This window comes from Capsicum annuum, chromosome 10 (genome assembly GCF_002878395.1).
Source record: "Capsicum annuum cultivar UCD-10X-F1 chromosome 10, UCD10Xv1.1, whole genome shotgun sequence".
Classification (NCBI taxonomy): domain Eukaryota; kingdom Viridiplantae; phylum Streptophyta; class Magnoliopsida; order Solanales; family Solanaceae; genus Capsicum; species Capsicum annuum.
The window spans coordinates 33,596,452-33,611,742 of record NC_061120.1 but is presented as its reverse complement, the minus strand read 5'-3'; the positions used below and the strand labels follow the sequence as shown (position 1 = coordinate 33,611,742).

The window sequence follows — 15,291 nt, the reverse complement described above, 5'->3', positions numbered from 1 at the left end:
ACTAGCAGAGAGAAATCGTGTAAAAGAGGAAGGTAGTGTATGAAGATGGGACTCTTAATGCAAGCATTAAAATAGGAACAAAAATAAACAGTTAAAGAGATTTGGGTGGATAAATATCAGTAATTAAGGTTAACTATTTTTAAGGAAGGTAAATTATATATTAATTGTATTAAATCTTACTTTTCCTTTTTCACTAATTACTTTTTTGTACTTTCAACAAAAAAAAATATTTTTTATATATTTTTTAAAGATGAAAGTTGCTATAACTTGAAAACTTAAAAGTTTTGCTAGAACTTGTATTAACTAATCCAATAAGTTTATATAGCTAATTTTCCCTTTCATTATTTAGTTGGGCTGCTATTAGTTTAGAAAAATAGGGATTTGGTAATTTTTTGGGGTTATTTCGAAAATAACCCCAATTAGATTTGGGGCTATTCAAAATTAATCCCAATTCTAATTTAGCCTATTCTATTTAAATTTTGACTAAATTGAAAGTTAATTGGTTAATTGTATTGCAATAGTGGTCAATTTAGTTTCAATTATGATCGAATTTAATAGATTGGTTAAATTGAACTGAAGTTCGGTACGAATTAATTCCTCCTTTAATCCCGAGTTTCTTGATTTGATAAATTCAAACAAGTATTTCTCCAAATAAATTATTTTGAGAACGTATTGTATTTAAATCAAGATTTCAACCATTTGAATTTATTTCCAAGATAGCCTTTAATTTAAATCCGATATTTCATAAAATAAATGTTTAAGTAACCTAATTATATAAACTTGTATAATTGAATACGATAATATATAATCATTATTTAAAATGATAAAATTAACCCCAAGCAAATATTTTAGGGCATATTTATCCGGATGAAATAAACGTTCCAATTTTATTTAAAATCAAAGAAACTTAGGATTAAATTTAGTCATAGAGGACAATAATTAGGTGTCGACAACAACAAAGGTCAATGCCTTAATGGCTGACGCAACTGATATGGACGAGAAATTTGCAGTGATGGAAAAAGCATAGAAGTTTTAAATAAATCCATTGAGGATAAAGATATTCAATCACCCAATTTTTGAGCAAGTTATATCTCTACAACCATTGGGAGTCAAGTCATAATCTAACACCGCAAGAAAAGGTTGATGGTGAATTTCTTATCAAGCCAATTGACACTCAATGAACTAATCGATCGCTTCAGTAGCCACGTTAATAGTTCAACAACTGTAAGATATGATTTCAAACACCATTCAGGCACAGTATAGAGGTTCATCACAAAGTCACGTAGGATACTCAAAGTCGTATTCTAAGAGAATTGAGGGCTTACCTATGCCAATTGGATATCAACTGTCAAAGTTTCAATAAGTTATTAGGAAATGAAACCCAAGGCAACACATCAAGTATTTCATTGAGACTTGTAGCAATACTGATACACATGATGATCTTCTTGTCAAGCAGTTTGTTTGTTTTTTGAAAGATAATGCCTTTAATTGGTACACAGACTTAGAGTATGAATTAATTAATTGTTGGGAACAACTTGGAAGTCAGTTCTTAAATTATTTCTACTGCACCTGTCGTACGGTCAGCATGATGGAGTTGACAAACACAAGACAAAGTAAAGATGAGCCTGTAATGGACTACACTAATCGTTGGCGAACATTGAGCTTAGATTGCAAGGATCAACTTTCTGAAACTTCTACAATTAAAGTTTGCATTCAAGAATGCATTGGGGCCTTGTGTATATCCTCCAAGGGATTAAGCCTTGAACTTTTGAAGAATTAGCTATGTGCTCTCACAATATGGAGCTATGTATTGCAAGTCATGGAATGACATCACCAGTCTTTGATCCAAAAAAAAAAAGCCACAAAATTCAATGACTCATCAAAAGACCAAACTAGGGAATCCATGGCAATAACAGTGAGTTCTACAAAGGCCTCCACAAGACAAAAATTGAAAGAGAAAGCTCTGAATCAACAAACACGAGAAATAAAAAATCAATCAACTTTAAAGAAGTTACAAGCAAAGGTATATCCTTTTTCCGACTCCGACATGCCTGCGATTCTTGATGAACTGCTAACCAAAGAAGTCATTGAACTCCCTGAGTTAAAGTGGTCTGAAGAATCCATATGTATCCCTACACACATATGCACGCATGTGCGCGCGTTCATGTTATAGCCTTTTTAAAATTATTTCTAGGACATGAATAAATTGTATCATTATTGCAAGGAATATGTATCACTGTCATATATATATATATATATATATATTAGTGTGTAATGTATATGCACTGGTTATACACATATTACACAATTTTTATACAATATTTATACATATGTAAGGATTATCGAAGAAAAAATAAAAATTGCCAAAAAAGTTTATCGAGCACATCTGTACCAAATAATCATAAATCTGATGATTCATTGTGTTCATATGATCTCTAGCAAAAGCACGTGCTCCGAGCATCTGCTTAAACTCCAATCGTAACCTTTCTATCAAAGAAACGAATGAAGTTTCAAAAAGATCAGTTAAGAAATCCATCGAGAGAAATATTTATATGAGAAAAAATTGACAAAAATGCAGAAAAGAAAAAAAAATGAATTCATAGTTGAACTAGATATATTCATATTAAAGCTAGAGAAATTATATAATATTTCTCAAAATTAAATTACCTGAAAAAGAACATAAGGCATTGGAGAATTGGGAAAAAATTTGAAGCTCAACAAAGAGGATGAAGTACGAGAAAATAATTAGAGATTGGCATTGTCCAATTCGGGTTTATTGTGGAAAGTGACGCTAAAAGTTGTCTCATTTATATTCTTGAAGCCAAGTTGTGTCATTTTCTTTTAATAAATAGGTGAATCAAAAATCAACGCAAATGTATGCGAATTGAGTGAGATATAATTTTCATGGCCTGATTTTGTCAATCTTAGATGTACGCTAATTGGGCTAGATAACTAGATTTCGAAAGTCAATTCATCTTGTAGACATGTACTGTATATTCCCTTTACATGAATTATCGAGTGGTATGTATCATTACACATTTTTAATTTATTAAACAAATTGATATATCAAAGTCATTATAAAAACATATGGTTTATTTCATTTTGTGTGCATTCTAGTTAAAGTTGCAACTGCATCTTCCACTATCAAGAGTTGTGGTGAATAGATAAGATTCTTTTATTCTTAATCAAAATTTTGAATTCGTGATAGATGAATATGATAAAGAAATGGACTTTGGGCCTAACTCAACCTCAACCAATGACCCTTTAACCCACCGATGTGGGACTCCAACACCCCCCGCACGCTCAAGGCTGGACATCTGGAACGTGGACAATATAAGACGGGAGGCCCAACATCGGAAACAATGAACTGGGTCAGCCGCCCAGGGCTGGACATCTGGAACGTGGACAATATAAGACGGGGGGCCAACATCGAAAACAATGAACTGGGTGAACCTGGCTCTGATACCATGATAAAGAAATAGACCTTGGGTCTAACTCAACCTCAAAAAACTAGCTCATGAGGGAAGATTGTCCAAGACCATATAAGGAGACCAATGACCCTTTAACCCACCGATGTGGGACTCCAACAGAATAAGATGTCTTCTCTCGTAATCAGAGACATTGGGTTCGTGGATGATTTGTATTGCTGGTCATAATAGATATAGTGAAGGTATTGATAACTTTGGATAGCGATGGAAAAAAGGATTGATATGGTCAATTATATGCAATTTTGACTAAAATAGGTGAGATCAAGGGAGGAAAGACACATTTAAGCTACTTTTATAATTTTAAGCATGAATGGACCAATAGGATAATAATAGAAAAATCGATAAATCAATAAATAATGAAAACTAATATTAAACCTTTGTTCATAATAGAATGAACAAATATAACCCTTTTCTTTGATTTAATCACACTAATAATTTTAAGAAAATAATATTATCGGTGTATATAATTTAATTCTCACAAAATATGCAAGATGGAATGTAATAATTGCAACTCAAATCTTTCCTGCGGAGAAATCAGACACAAGACCCCATTAAGTTGGGGATATAATCTTCATTCGAGATGTGGGAGTGTGGGGTACTTCACTTTACCCTCTACTTATTAGTCCTAGTTTATGTTATGATATTGTTTGATTAAATATAAAATAAAAAAATAAAATAAAATAAAATATTTAAAATTTATAATTTAAAATAAGTATAAATATCTATATATCTATAATAATTTCATTAAAAATAAAACAAAAAATTTAAAATTAAAATTATTGCTAGACTTAAAAACGTGTCCTTTGAGACGGCCTCAAAAAAGAGTTTCTCATAAATTAAGTCCGAGATCATTTAGACGGAAAACAATAAAAAAAAAAAAAGTTAGATGTGCCGACCAGAGAAAATGTACTAACTACTATAGCTATACTCAATGTAATTTTACTCGCTCCATCCAACAATATCGACTATATTAAAGATAAATATCCAATAATATTTATTTAATTTAAAAAATTAATAAATAATTTATTTTTTAATTCATATTATCCTTACTATTAAATACTAATTATCACTCAATATATTTTCAAGGTATAAAAGTTATTATATTGAAAGACTAATATAGTAAATTTACATATACTATTTATTATTTATTAACTATATGTCAAGTCAATGATGGGTTAGTATTGTTATACGGAGGGGAGTACTAAGTATGAAAAAGCAATGTAAGAATTGAATCCCATCAAAATTAGCCCTATAACATTGATTGAGATAGATGCTATTTCACTAAACAATGCTTCAAAAACTAGTTACAATATGCTTTGACTAGCACATCAAGTCAGAAGAAAATCACACTCCAAACAAAGCTAAAAAACAAACAAGCAGGAAAAGGCATTACAGTTACAATATGCATAATTAGCATGTACATTGATCACCTTATTTTTGCCCTTTGGTCATCTTAAATACCTTCGCAAATCGCTAGTTGAGGATGGAGAGATATCACCTCCAAGACTCTCCGTGTAACAAGAAGAATAGTTAGATTGTTGTTCATAGCCAAAATGTACTCCGCCAAGACTCTTAAAGCTTGGACTCCTAAGACTGTTTTCATACCCTGGTCCATGGCCTAACGTGACATTGCCATAACGGTCAGGGACAGGGAAAGAGAGTCGTTTTTTAGCTAATCCAGCTCGATCCCTCTCTGGGGTTGAAGGCCTCTGTCGTGGGGCACTTTGCGAACGAATTCGTGCCAAAGCAGACTCGGTTGCAGCCATGTAATTAGGAATTGCTGCAGCACCGGAAGTTAGCCTGTTACATTGGTGTGAGCTACCGTTCAAGGAGTAGCTATTATTAGGCCTCAGGCTTGGTGTTTGAACTGCGATGTGACTTCTTTCGTCTCTTGTACACCGAGGACTAGCAGAACGGACTTGAATTGGTCTCGTTTTGGATGGAGAAGGTGTAACAGGGAATTGAAAAGAGTTATTTTTTTGAGTTCTATGAAGGGGTGAACTTGGTCGTTGGTAATGCTGATGTTGTCGTTCGTCTGATCTTCTTAGATTAGGAGGTAAATACGAATAAGGTTGAGATGTATCCATTTCAACAGTTTTAACGGGATCAGTACTCTGATCAGTTGATGCTCTGCCCTTACTACTGTCCCTTGGTTTTGCAGCCGTCCACCGGTCCATCCATGGATGTTTTTCTCCAAAATCCGCATCACTGCCTATCGAGGAGTTTCTGCCTGTTCTCCTTGTCTGTCACACGGAAAAATGAAAGGGTTGGCAAGACTTACACCAAGAAACATGAAAATTTGACATGGAAATAGAGAAACCTGCTGAGAAAAGGCATCGGATAAGGTCCTTCCACGTTTCAAGGCAGCTTCTTTTCTTTTTTGCAGCATTGCTTTTACCTCTTCAATGGTGTGAGGCCTTTCATCCCAATCATCAGGAATGCTGCTTCCATCTCGTGACTGGCAAATACAAACTCCAATGAGTTATACGAAAAATATCCACATCTAGATCAACGCTCGTTTGGAACTAAAACTAATCCCTGCTCACACCTAGACCAATGCCTATTTGGTGCTAAACCACTCCCAAACCCAATACACAGTTCAAAAGCTGTCGCTGTTTTACAAATACACTTCCCAAAATCCATCAAAGGCGGATTTGATTTTAAAACCAAAGAATTTGGATACAAAAGAACGAAATATTTTTTGTTTTGAATGTAAAACCAATGAAAAGGATATTATCGTTTAAAAAATCAACTCCAAATTCAATTCCCCCATATCCAAATCCAGCATCAAACTCAGAACCAAAATTATCTCCAAGATAATTCTTGAAACTACTATCACTCAACCAAATTCAACCCCATCAAGATAGATAAAACTCTTACTACAACTATGTTGCCTGGACTCTTCAAAAATGTCCACGGGTACGTGTAGGATCCTCCAAAAATAATGCATCTTTCAAGAATCAGACACGGGTGCGGTAGCATATTTGGGAAGTCCAAGCCATGTCACACTACATTACTATAGGAAAGTAACTAAATGGTACATTAAACATGAACTTACCATTGATTTTCTATCTGAGATATCTTGAAGATACTGGGAATTCCACATGCTACTGGTGTCACTAAATGTTGATTTTCTACTTCCTTCTTGAGATTGCCTAAATCGCTGGTCCAGTACCCGCGCTTGAACTCTAACAAGAGCTTGCATACATCTGAGAGTCATCTTTGCTTGTTTTCTAACATTGTGACCTCTCACCAAAGCTTGCAATTTGACTAGACCTTTTAGTGCTTTTAGAGCCCTTCTTGCCTTTAAAATTCACAACAAAAGCAATTCATGCATTCAAATTCCACAAATAGTCAAACAAACAAGAAAACTAAGACCTGGGTATTGACTACATTTTGTGGATGTATCCGAAGAACTGTATCAACCAAGTTACTTATGTTTATAAATTTCGTAACAATAGATAATATCCTACATTGAATAGCCATAGTTAATAAAAGAAACCAAAGGGCAGCCCAGTGCACTAAGCTTCTATGATGCACGGGGTCGGAGAAAGGATCGGACCACTAGGGTCTATTGTACGCAGCTTTACCCAGCATTTTTATAAGAGGTTGTTTTCGTAGTTCAAATTCGTGACTTCCTAGTCAGATGGTATTAATAAAAGAAACCACTTTTCTTTCTCATTTTGTAATTAAGTGGTGTCTGATGCTTGAATGGCATTCTTAAATTAAGCTTCATTTGTAACAGACGACTATGGTTTCATCCTTGATATGGTTTAATAACCATATTTCTTTTGATAGAGGTGGTTTTCATCGAATTTATGTCCACATCGACTATTTCATGGCGTTACTACCTTTGACTATCACACATTTGTTAGGTAATTCTACTCACCAAAGCTTTATAGAAATCACCTAGAACTGTTCCTATACAATATTGTTGACATCTTTTAATGCATCTACAGGGCAGACATTTCAATTCATGACTCACCAGATATCCCCTGAAAGCTGTTTGAATTATAGTAGACGCCTGATGCTCCATATCCCCCGAATAAAAAGATGTATCGAATCTAGAAACAGGAGGTTTGGCCAGTCGAACCACCTCAACAGCTGCCTGTGCTGTCGCAGCTACAGCCTGAGCTGCAGCTGTAGCATTTGTCGCAGCTGCAGCAATGGCGTCATGCCTCTCGTCCGCTCTTCGTGCAGTAGGAGGAGCGAACACGTCATCATTCTCTACTTTAGTAAGCGGAGTCTGGTGTGTGGTAGGCTTCCTGAAAAGCCACTTTCGCTTTTCCTTCTTCTGCATGAATTCACAAAACAAGAAAGTTAATATAGTAAAAAAAATGGATCTAAATTTGATCAGCTTAAAGAAAAAAAGGAAGCTAGATTAGTGCCGACCTTTTCTTCTTCGTCTTCATCAACTTCACTGATCTCATTTCTTGTTTTAATTTGCTTTTTCTTTTGAGGGTCTTTAATAGGAGATCTAAAAGCTCTTTTAACAGCAGTCAACCATGAAGAAGAAGATGGTGATCCTTTCTTATTATTTCCCATTGAATTAGGAAATTATGAAAGAGATGATGGACAACTCAGAGAAATTATGATTTCAGCCTTTTTATTTTTTGGGACAGAGATGGAGTAAAAGTAAGTGAATGAAAAAGATACATACAAAGACATAAAAGAAAGGGCAGATACAAAAGAAAGTGAAAGCGAGAGATACACGCTAGCTTTTGAATATGATGGATAATATTATTGCATTATGCGCTTCTTTCTGGTATAAACTACTAGTTTTTTTTTTTTTTTTTCATGCATGTGTAAGTTTTGTGCATTTATAGTAGTGTATATTGATCACCAGAGGTTGTAGTTGTGGTAAAATAATAATTTCATTTTAATTTAAGATTTCGAATTTGAGTTTTGGATATAAATTTATCTTTGACAAAGAATATTTTACTCTCAATGTGGACATTCCGCTGCAAATCCAAATTGGATTGGTATTGTTGGAACCTTGAAGTTTTGATGAATGACAATATGAATGAAACAAGTTGATATACGTGTTCCACTGATCCGACAAGTTCAAGAGTGCAGTCTACGATATAAATAATTAAAAATCAAAATGAGTTAATTCAGTGCAACTGAAAACTTCAACTTACTGATCACGTGGGGAATAGAACAAGTTGAATTTGATTCAAACACTTGATGATAAGGGAAGCAAGTTGAGTTGAAAAAGGAGTCCTATTTGAAGAAGGAGTTTGACTTCTGAGCATATCCTTAAGAGTCCTATGTGTAGAAGGAGAAAGATTCTGAAATTGAAGAAGTCTATGTAAAACGTACAATTTGAAGGACTCTTTGGAGAGTTGGAGTTTGACTACAACACTAAGGAGATAAGAGTTGGAATTGAAGAAGGAGTCTCACTTGAAGTAGAACTCTATGCAATGAGAGTTATGATTGAAGGGGAAGTTTGAAATAAAGAATGACTCTTTGAAGAGTTGTGCTTAAATAGAAGATGCATCAGTCAGAATAAACTATGCACTTACAGAGAGAGAAAAGGCTAAACACGAGCAAATTGAAAAAGTTCATAATTGAGAGAATTCTGACTGAATATTTGTAACGCCCCGAATCTGGTACCCAGAACGCTACACTGTGCTCGTGACCCTGAAGGATCACAAGTTAATCCATGACTGATATCTATACCTGAACACTGTATAATATATTATATTAATGCGGAATAAAAGGCCGAAAGGCCATAAGGTTCAAATATTTGATAAAACACAACATCTGAAAATACGGTATATCAATACCAAAACAACTGAAATAAATGTCTGAACATACTATAGTCTGAAAGCCTCTAACACTGTACTGTCTGAATAAAGAGTTGATGGGAAATGTCCCCAACTAACTCCAACTACGGAAATAAACTAAGTACTGTAGACGTGAAGTAATCAAATCATAACATCCTCGAATGATGAGGACTCACTGCGGACTCTGATTGATGAAACTGTAATGCTACTGATGCTCTGGAGCTCGTACTTCTAAACCTATGATATAAAACACCATAGCGCAAATACGTTAGTATGATCGAATATACTGGTATGCTAGTGAGATAGGCTGGATGCAAAGAGTTCATATGCATGAACAATCCTAACTGACTGTATAACATGAACGTGAGAAAATATGCATGAATAAGTAACTGTAACTAAATTCATGATAATACTGACTACTGAGTCTGAATACTGGTATCATGAGTTACTAATAACTAATGTAACTGATACTGAGTGACTCTATTTAACAGTCTAGATTCTGATGGAACTAGCTGGATTCCGTACTGTACTAGGTAACTGTATCTTACAGTCTAGATTCTGTAGAACTATCTGAGTTCTATTACTGAGACTGAGACTGACACTGTAACTATGGGAAGTAGTCCTTTAACCGACATGCCCCTAATAAGCTATTATAGCTGAGTTGGGGTTCAATCTATAACCTTAATTAGAAGGATATCAATACCGCGCCACTAGTAAGGACAAGCTATGAGTGGCCCTCATCTAACAGGTACTCTAATGAGAACAGTGGGACCCTCATCTAATAGGTTAAGCCACCTTATCTATCCTTTTCTAGCAGGTTTGATGTCTCAATCTATGCTGGCTACGTAGTTCTGGAGCACAAGAATTACTTCTAAGAATCACACCCTCTACTAACATGTGAGTTCCCACGTTTGGGCCCACTAGGTGCTGAATCCTACTCCCATTTGAATAGACACTGAACTGAATATACTGGACTAAATTGGACTAAGTTCACTAAATTCCGTTGACTGACGGAATATTACTAAGATCTAATAACTGACTGAGATTACTAAGATTACTGAGATTACTAAGATTACTAAGATTACTGAACTGATACTGAATTTACTAAGTTTTCCTGAGTCATGTAACTGACTGAATTCTACTGATCATGGCTTGACTGAGATTATTATGAAACTGACACTGGTTCTAGGCACACAGCTAAATTATCGGGTACAAGTACCCCCAGGACTCGATAGCATAAAACTAATAAGACATGACACTTCTTGAGTATATGACCATAATCAATAATTCATAATACAATCACTTGGGAGTTTCATGAAGCACTTGGTTCTCATACTCTTGTATATAAATAGGAATGCATTCAAATATATCATGGTTATACAATTCTAGTCTCATGGGCATTCCATCAAACAATTTCAACGCATCACAATAGCATGAGAGTCATTTTGAAACATAAGGACAAAGCAAGGATTCATCATTTAGGCCCTATTTAGTAAAAAGCATAAATCTTACTCTCTTAGGCATTTTATCAAACATCTAGTATGCATAACTTAGGCCTTAAGCATGAACATCAACTTAATACATCAATTTCCTTCATTCAACTCAATTTCATCGATTTCAATCCATACGTTAACAAATTTCATGAAAACATATTAAAGCTTCCAACTTGGAAGTTGCACAACAACATAAACAAGATTATAATCAATCCACAACATGCGTTTCACAAATTCGTGATTTTAAAATAAGATTCTTGAGTTTCATGCTTGAAAGGAACTCATGAATCAACACTAAACATACCTAGGTAGATAATTTATTGAAGATTGGTGGAGGAAAGTTTAAATTCTTGACTTGGGATTAAATACCTAGGGTTTCTTGTTCTTGGGGACTGATCTTTGGGAGAAATCCTAATTTGGTGTTGTGGATGAATAATAAAGTTATGATCTCTGGTCTGATATAATTAGGGGTTAAAATGAGTGGAAAAAGACCCAAATACCCTTTTAAAAATGGCTTAAAATCGCTGATCAGAAGTGGAGATGGTCCATCACTGGCTCGACAGTCCGTCGGTCCATCCCGTCGTACTTGGCCAGAACCTGAACTTCCTGCCTCATCTGTGACGGTTTAGGTGACAGTTCGTTGCTAGCTCGATAGTTCGTCGGTCCTGACCGTCGCACTTGGCCACAAGACAAGTTCACTGCCTTAGTCGCGATGGCTTGGGCGACGGTCCATCGCTAGCTCGACGGTCCGTCGGCCTGACTATCGCTTTTGGGCAATTCCGACAGTTCTCTGTAAAACATCCATAACTTTTTACTTCGGTATCTTATTTGGCCTAAATTGGTATCGTTGGAAAGCTAATTCAATTTTCCATATGATAAAAAGTCAAAATTAGGGAAATTATAGCTGATTTAAATATTAAACAATTAAAAAGTCATCACTAACTCTTCTGGAGATTAGATTTGACTTAAAGAAAGTTCAAGGTATTACAATATCTCCTCCTTGGGAACATTCATTCTCGAATGGGACTGACTAAGCTGGGATTTCTAATAGACTGAACTTACTTAAGGGACGTGAACATTTGAAACATGATTATATGACTGAAACTTCTGATATACTAAATTTCATATTGAATATGTATATCTGATGCATGAATACTGACTCATGAATACATGAATGAAATCACTAATAAGTTGAATTTATCAAGCTAAACATGCATATCTAATGCATGAGTACATGACTGAGCGGATACATGAATGCATGACCTAATATGCAATGGTACTTTAAAATACCAAGATTGTAACTGAAATTTGAACATGAAACTGAATAGGCTTAAGAAAAGATATTACCTTGGGCTGAGTCTAAATTAGCGGAGAAAAGATGAGGATACTTGGTCCGCATATCTACTTCCTGTTTCCCAAGTAGCTGCATCAATGGACTGATCTTTCAAAGAAATTTGACTAGAGGGTCTTTTTTGTTCCTCAGTCTGCGAATCTGGTAGTCAAGGATTTTGACTGGAATTTTCTAGTAAGAGAGACTGTTCTAAATATCTATGCCCTTAATAGGGACTATGAATGTTGGGTCACCTATGCACTTCTTAAGCAAGGAGACATGAAAGACTGGATGCACTGAAGCTAGATTTGAAGGCAACTCGAGCTCATAAGCTACCTTGCCGAAACGACTGAGAATTTTGAAAGGACCGATATATCGGGGACTGAGCTTTCCCTTCTTGTTGAATCTCTTCACTCTCTTCATGAGAGAGATCTTTAGATAGATAAAGTCATTAACGTCAAACTCGAGATCCTGTACTAAACACGCATGAATGGGAATATAAGAACATGACTGAGTCTATAACGTGTGACATGGACTGAGTATCGTGAACTGAACTGAGCCATTGCGTACATGGCTTACGACTGAGATTGAAGCTTGAGGGTCCACCTATAAGTACCCACTACTCCAAGCTAGGTTCCTTACATGAAGAGGGAATGACATGTTTAGGTAATGAAAGTTTAGGGAATTATAGTGTATCTCCCTCTTGGGACACTACGTTCCTCGAAGAATGCTGACTGGGCCAAGATACTGAGGAGAGACTGGAATAATGCATAGGGCACCCACGAATAAAATCGCAACTGAATATCTAGGATCTGAGACTAAGTCATGAAACATGAACTGAGCTAAACTCGGAACTGCTTAATTGGTCCATCTTAGAATGGTTACATCCACAAGAATTTGAATAGTGCAACTAGGTGGACAGAATGGGAAACTATGTAAACTTGTCTGTCTGACTGTTGGATTGAAGTACTGATTGTTCAAACTAATTCCTACTGACTAACTCATCTGATCTGTTGACTGACTGATGGCTGAGTACTGGGCATATATGACTGAACTGTACTTAGTCTAAATAACTGGACTGAGAATATGGAGTTTTTATGAACATAAGAAAGGGACTAACTGAGTAACATGAGATAGCTGAGCATGAATTCATAAAATACTTGTATTGTCTGAGAATGCAAGTCCAGGCGTATAACATGATTCGAAAACATTCTGTAAGCTGAGGTACTGAAACACTAATAACATGTGTATTTGATAACTACATGCTATGGTCAAGAAAACCTAAAATTGGACTGTGATACTGATCTGATTTCTGAACTGAGGTTGAGGCTGACACTATATATAAGACTGTAGCAGAGACTGCAACTAAATCTGTAATTGAAACTCATACTGGGATTGAATGTTGGTTTCTGATAATTGAGGTTTAGACTGGTACTGAAGTACTAAATTCTGATGGCTAAGTAATTGATAACTGAAAGCCATGGTCCTATAGGACTATCTGAGTCCTTTACTAAATACCAATTACTGAACTGACGTTGTAACTGAAGCCTGAGGGATGAAACATCGATACCACAGATTCACCGAGGGTTATAAACTAAGAGCATACGTAATATTACCTGAGTTTGGCTGATCACTAAAAGTGGAACATGAGTTATGTGGGCTAAGCATACTGTAAAGCACGGCATGAATACATGAGTCGTGAGCTGCATGACCTGAGTCTGAAGGTTCTGTATTCATGGTACATGATCCGTACTATTGAGTAAACTGGAACTCCTTATACTAGGAACTGGAAACGCACATGATTCTATGGAAGGTGTGTAGATGTAAGTTGTGTTCATGGAACATGATTCGTACCACGGAGTAAACTGGGACTCCTTATACTGGGAACTGAAATCATACATTATTTTCACTAATGTACACAAATATGTGTGATTATCATGGAGCTGATAGGTAGGACATAAATAGATATCATAATACTTGATGGGTTTTGAAGATCTGCAATACTATTCTGAGATGGTCTGCATGATTATGTTCACTACGGGAATAGATGAGGATTTCATCTATAAAGACTATGACGAACATATCCAAGTACTGTTTGAACACATGGTTCATTAAGTCCATGAAATCTGCTGGGGCATTGGTAAGACAAAGGGAATGACTAAGAATTCAAAGTGATCGTACCAAGTTTGAAAAACTATCCTCGAAATATCACATTCTCTAACTCTGGGTTGATGATAGCCTGATCTGAGGTCTATCTTAGAGAAATAGTTGGCACCCTGAAGTTGGCCAAACAAGTCATTAATTCTGGGAAGTGGATACTTGTTTGTAACTGTGACTTTATTGAGATGATGGTAGTCTATACACATCCTGAGAGAGTCGTCTCTCTTTCATACGAATAGAACTTGTACACCCCATGGGGAAACACTGGCCTAATGAATCCCTTATCTAAGAGATCCTTCAATTGTTCTTTTAGTTCTCTGAGTTCTGCTGGTGCCATTCTCTATGGAAGAATAGATAAAGGTTGAGTATATAAAAGGAGATCAACGCCGAAGTCTATTTCTCTTTCGGGAGGAACTCCGAGAGAATCTTTGAGAAACACATCTGAATATTCATTCACTACTGAGACTGATTCAAGGCTGGGAGTTTCGAAACTAGAATCCTTAACTTGAACAAGATGATAGACACATTTCTAGATATCATTTTCCTAAAACGTAGGTAGAAAACAAGTTGACTTTTGAATGCTGAAATACTACCCTCCACTCTAGGACGGGTTCATTCAGAAACTGAAACTGAACAGTAGTCGACTAAGGTGTAGCAGGAATGAAGCCAATCTGTAACACCCCATATTCAAGTACGTGTATTGGCATATTCAAGTATGTGTATTGGTCTTATTTATATGGAATTAATTTTTTTATTTTATTTATACCAGAATTTGCCCGTCGATGGTTCCATACGAAGGTTATTGAATAAGATTTCCAACGATATAAAGATTTCTAAAAACGGATAGGTTTCGGATATAATCGAGCACGTTTGAAACTATAAAATAGTGGCCGAGATATTTGGGAATAGTAAATGTGCAGGAAAATTTCCTGCACACAAACTACTGAGGCCAGCTAAATTTTTGGGTCAACTTCAAACGATCATAACTCCCTTAATATAATGAAATGGGAGATTTGTGACCTATGAAAAGA

At 35.7% G+C, this 15,291-nt stretch overlaps 1 protein-coding gene and 1 long non-coding RNA gene across 2 annotated transcripts; both read right to left on the bottom strand.

Moving 5' to 3' along the window:
- Positions 1–1,666: 1,666 nt before the first annotated feature.
- LOC124887921 lies at positions 1,667–2,815 on the bottom strand. The gene is made up of 3 exons (XR_007045562.1): positions 2,668–2,815; positions 2,393–2,487; positions 1,667–2,132 (listed from the first exon to the last, which is right to left on the bottom strand). It is a non-coding gene; the product is annotated as an uncharacterized LOC124887921 (long non-coding RNA).
- A 1,900-nt stretch (positions 2,816–4,715) lies between these two features.
- Positions 4,716–8,222, bottom strand: LOC107845749 (protein IQ-DOMAIN 17). The gene is made up of 5 exons (XM_016690228.2): positions 7,881–8,222; positions 7,474–7,782; positions 6,547–6,792; positions 5,809–5,946; positions 4,716–5,731 (listed from the first exon to the last, which is right to left on the bottom strand). Exons 1-5 carry the CDS (start codon positions 8,031–8,033, stop codon positions 4,937–4,939), a joined length of 1,641 nt encoding a protein of 546 aa, XP_016545714.2. The 5' UTR covers positions 8,034–8,222; the 3' UTR covers positions 4,716–4,936.
- Positions 8,223–15,291: the final 7,069 nt, after the last annotated feature.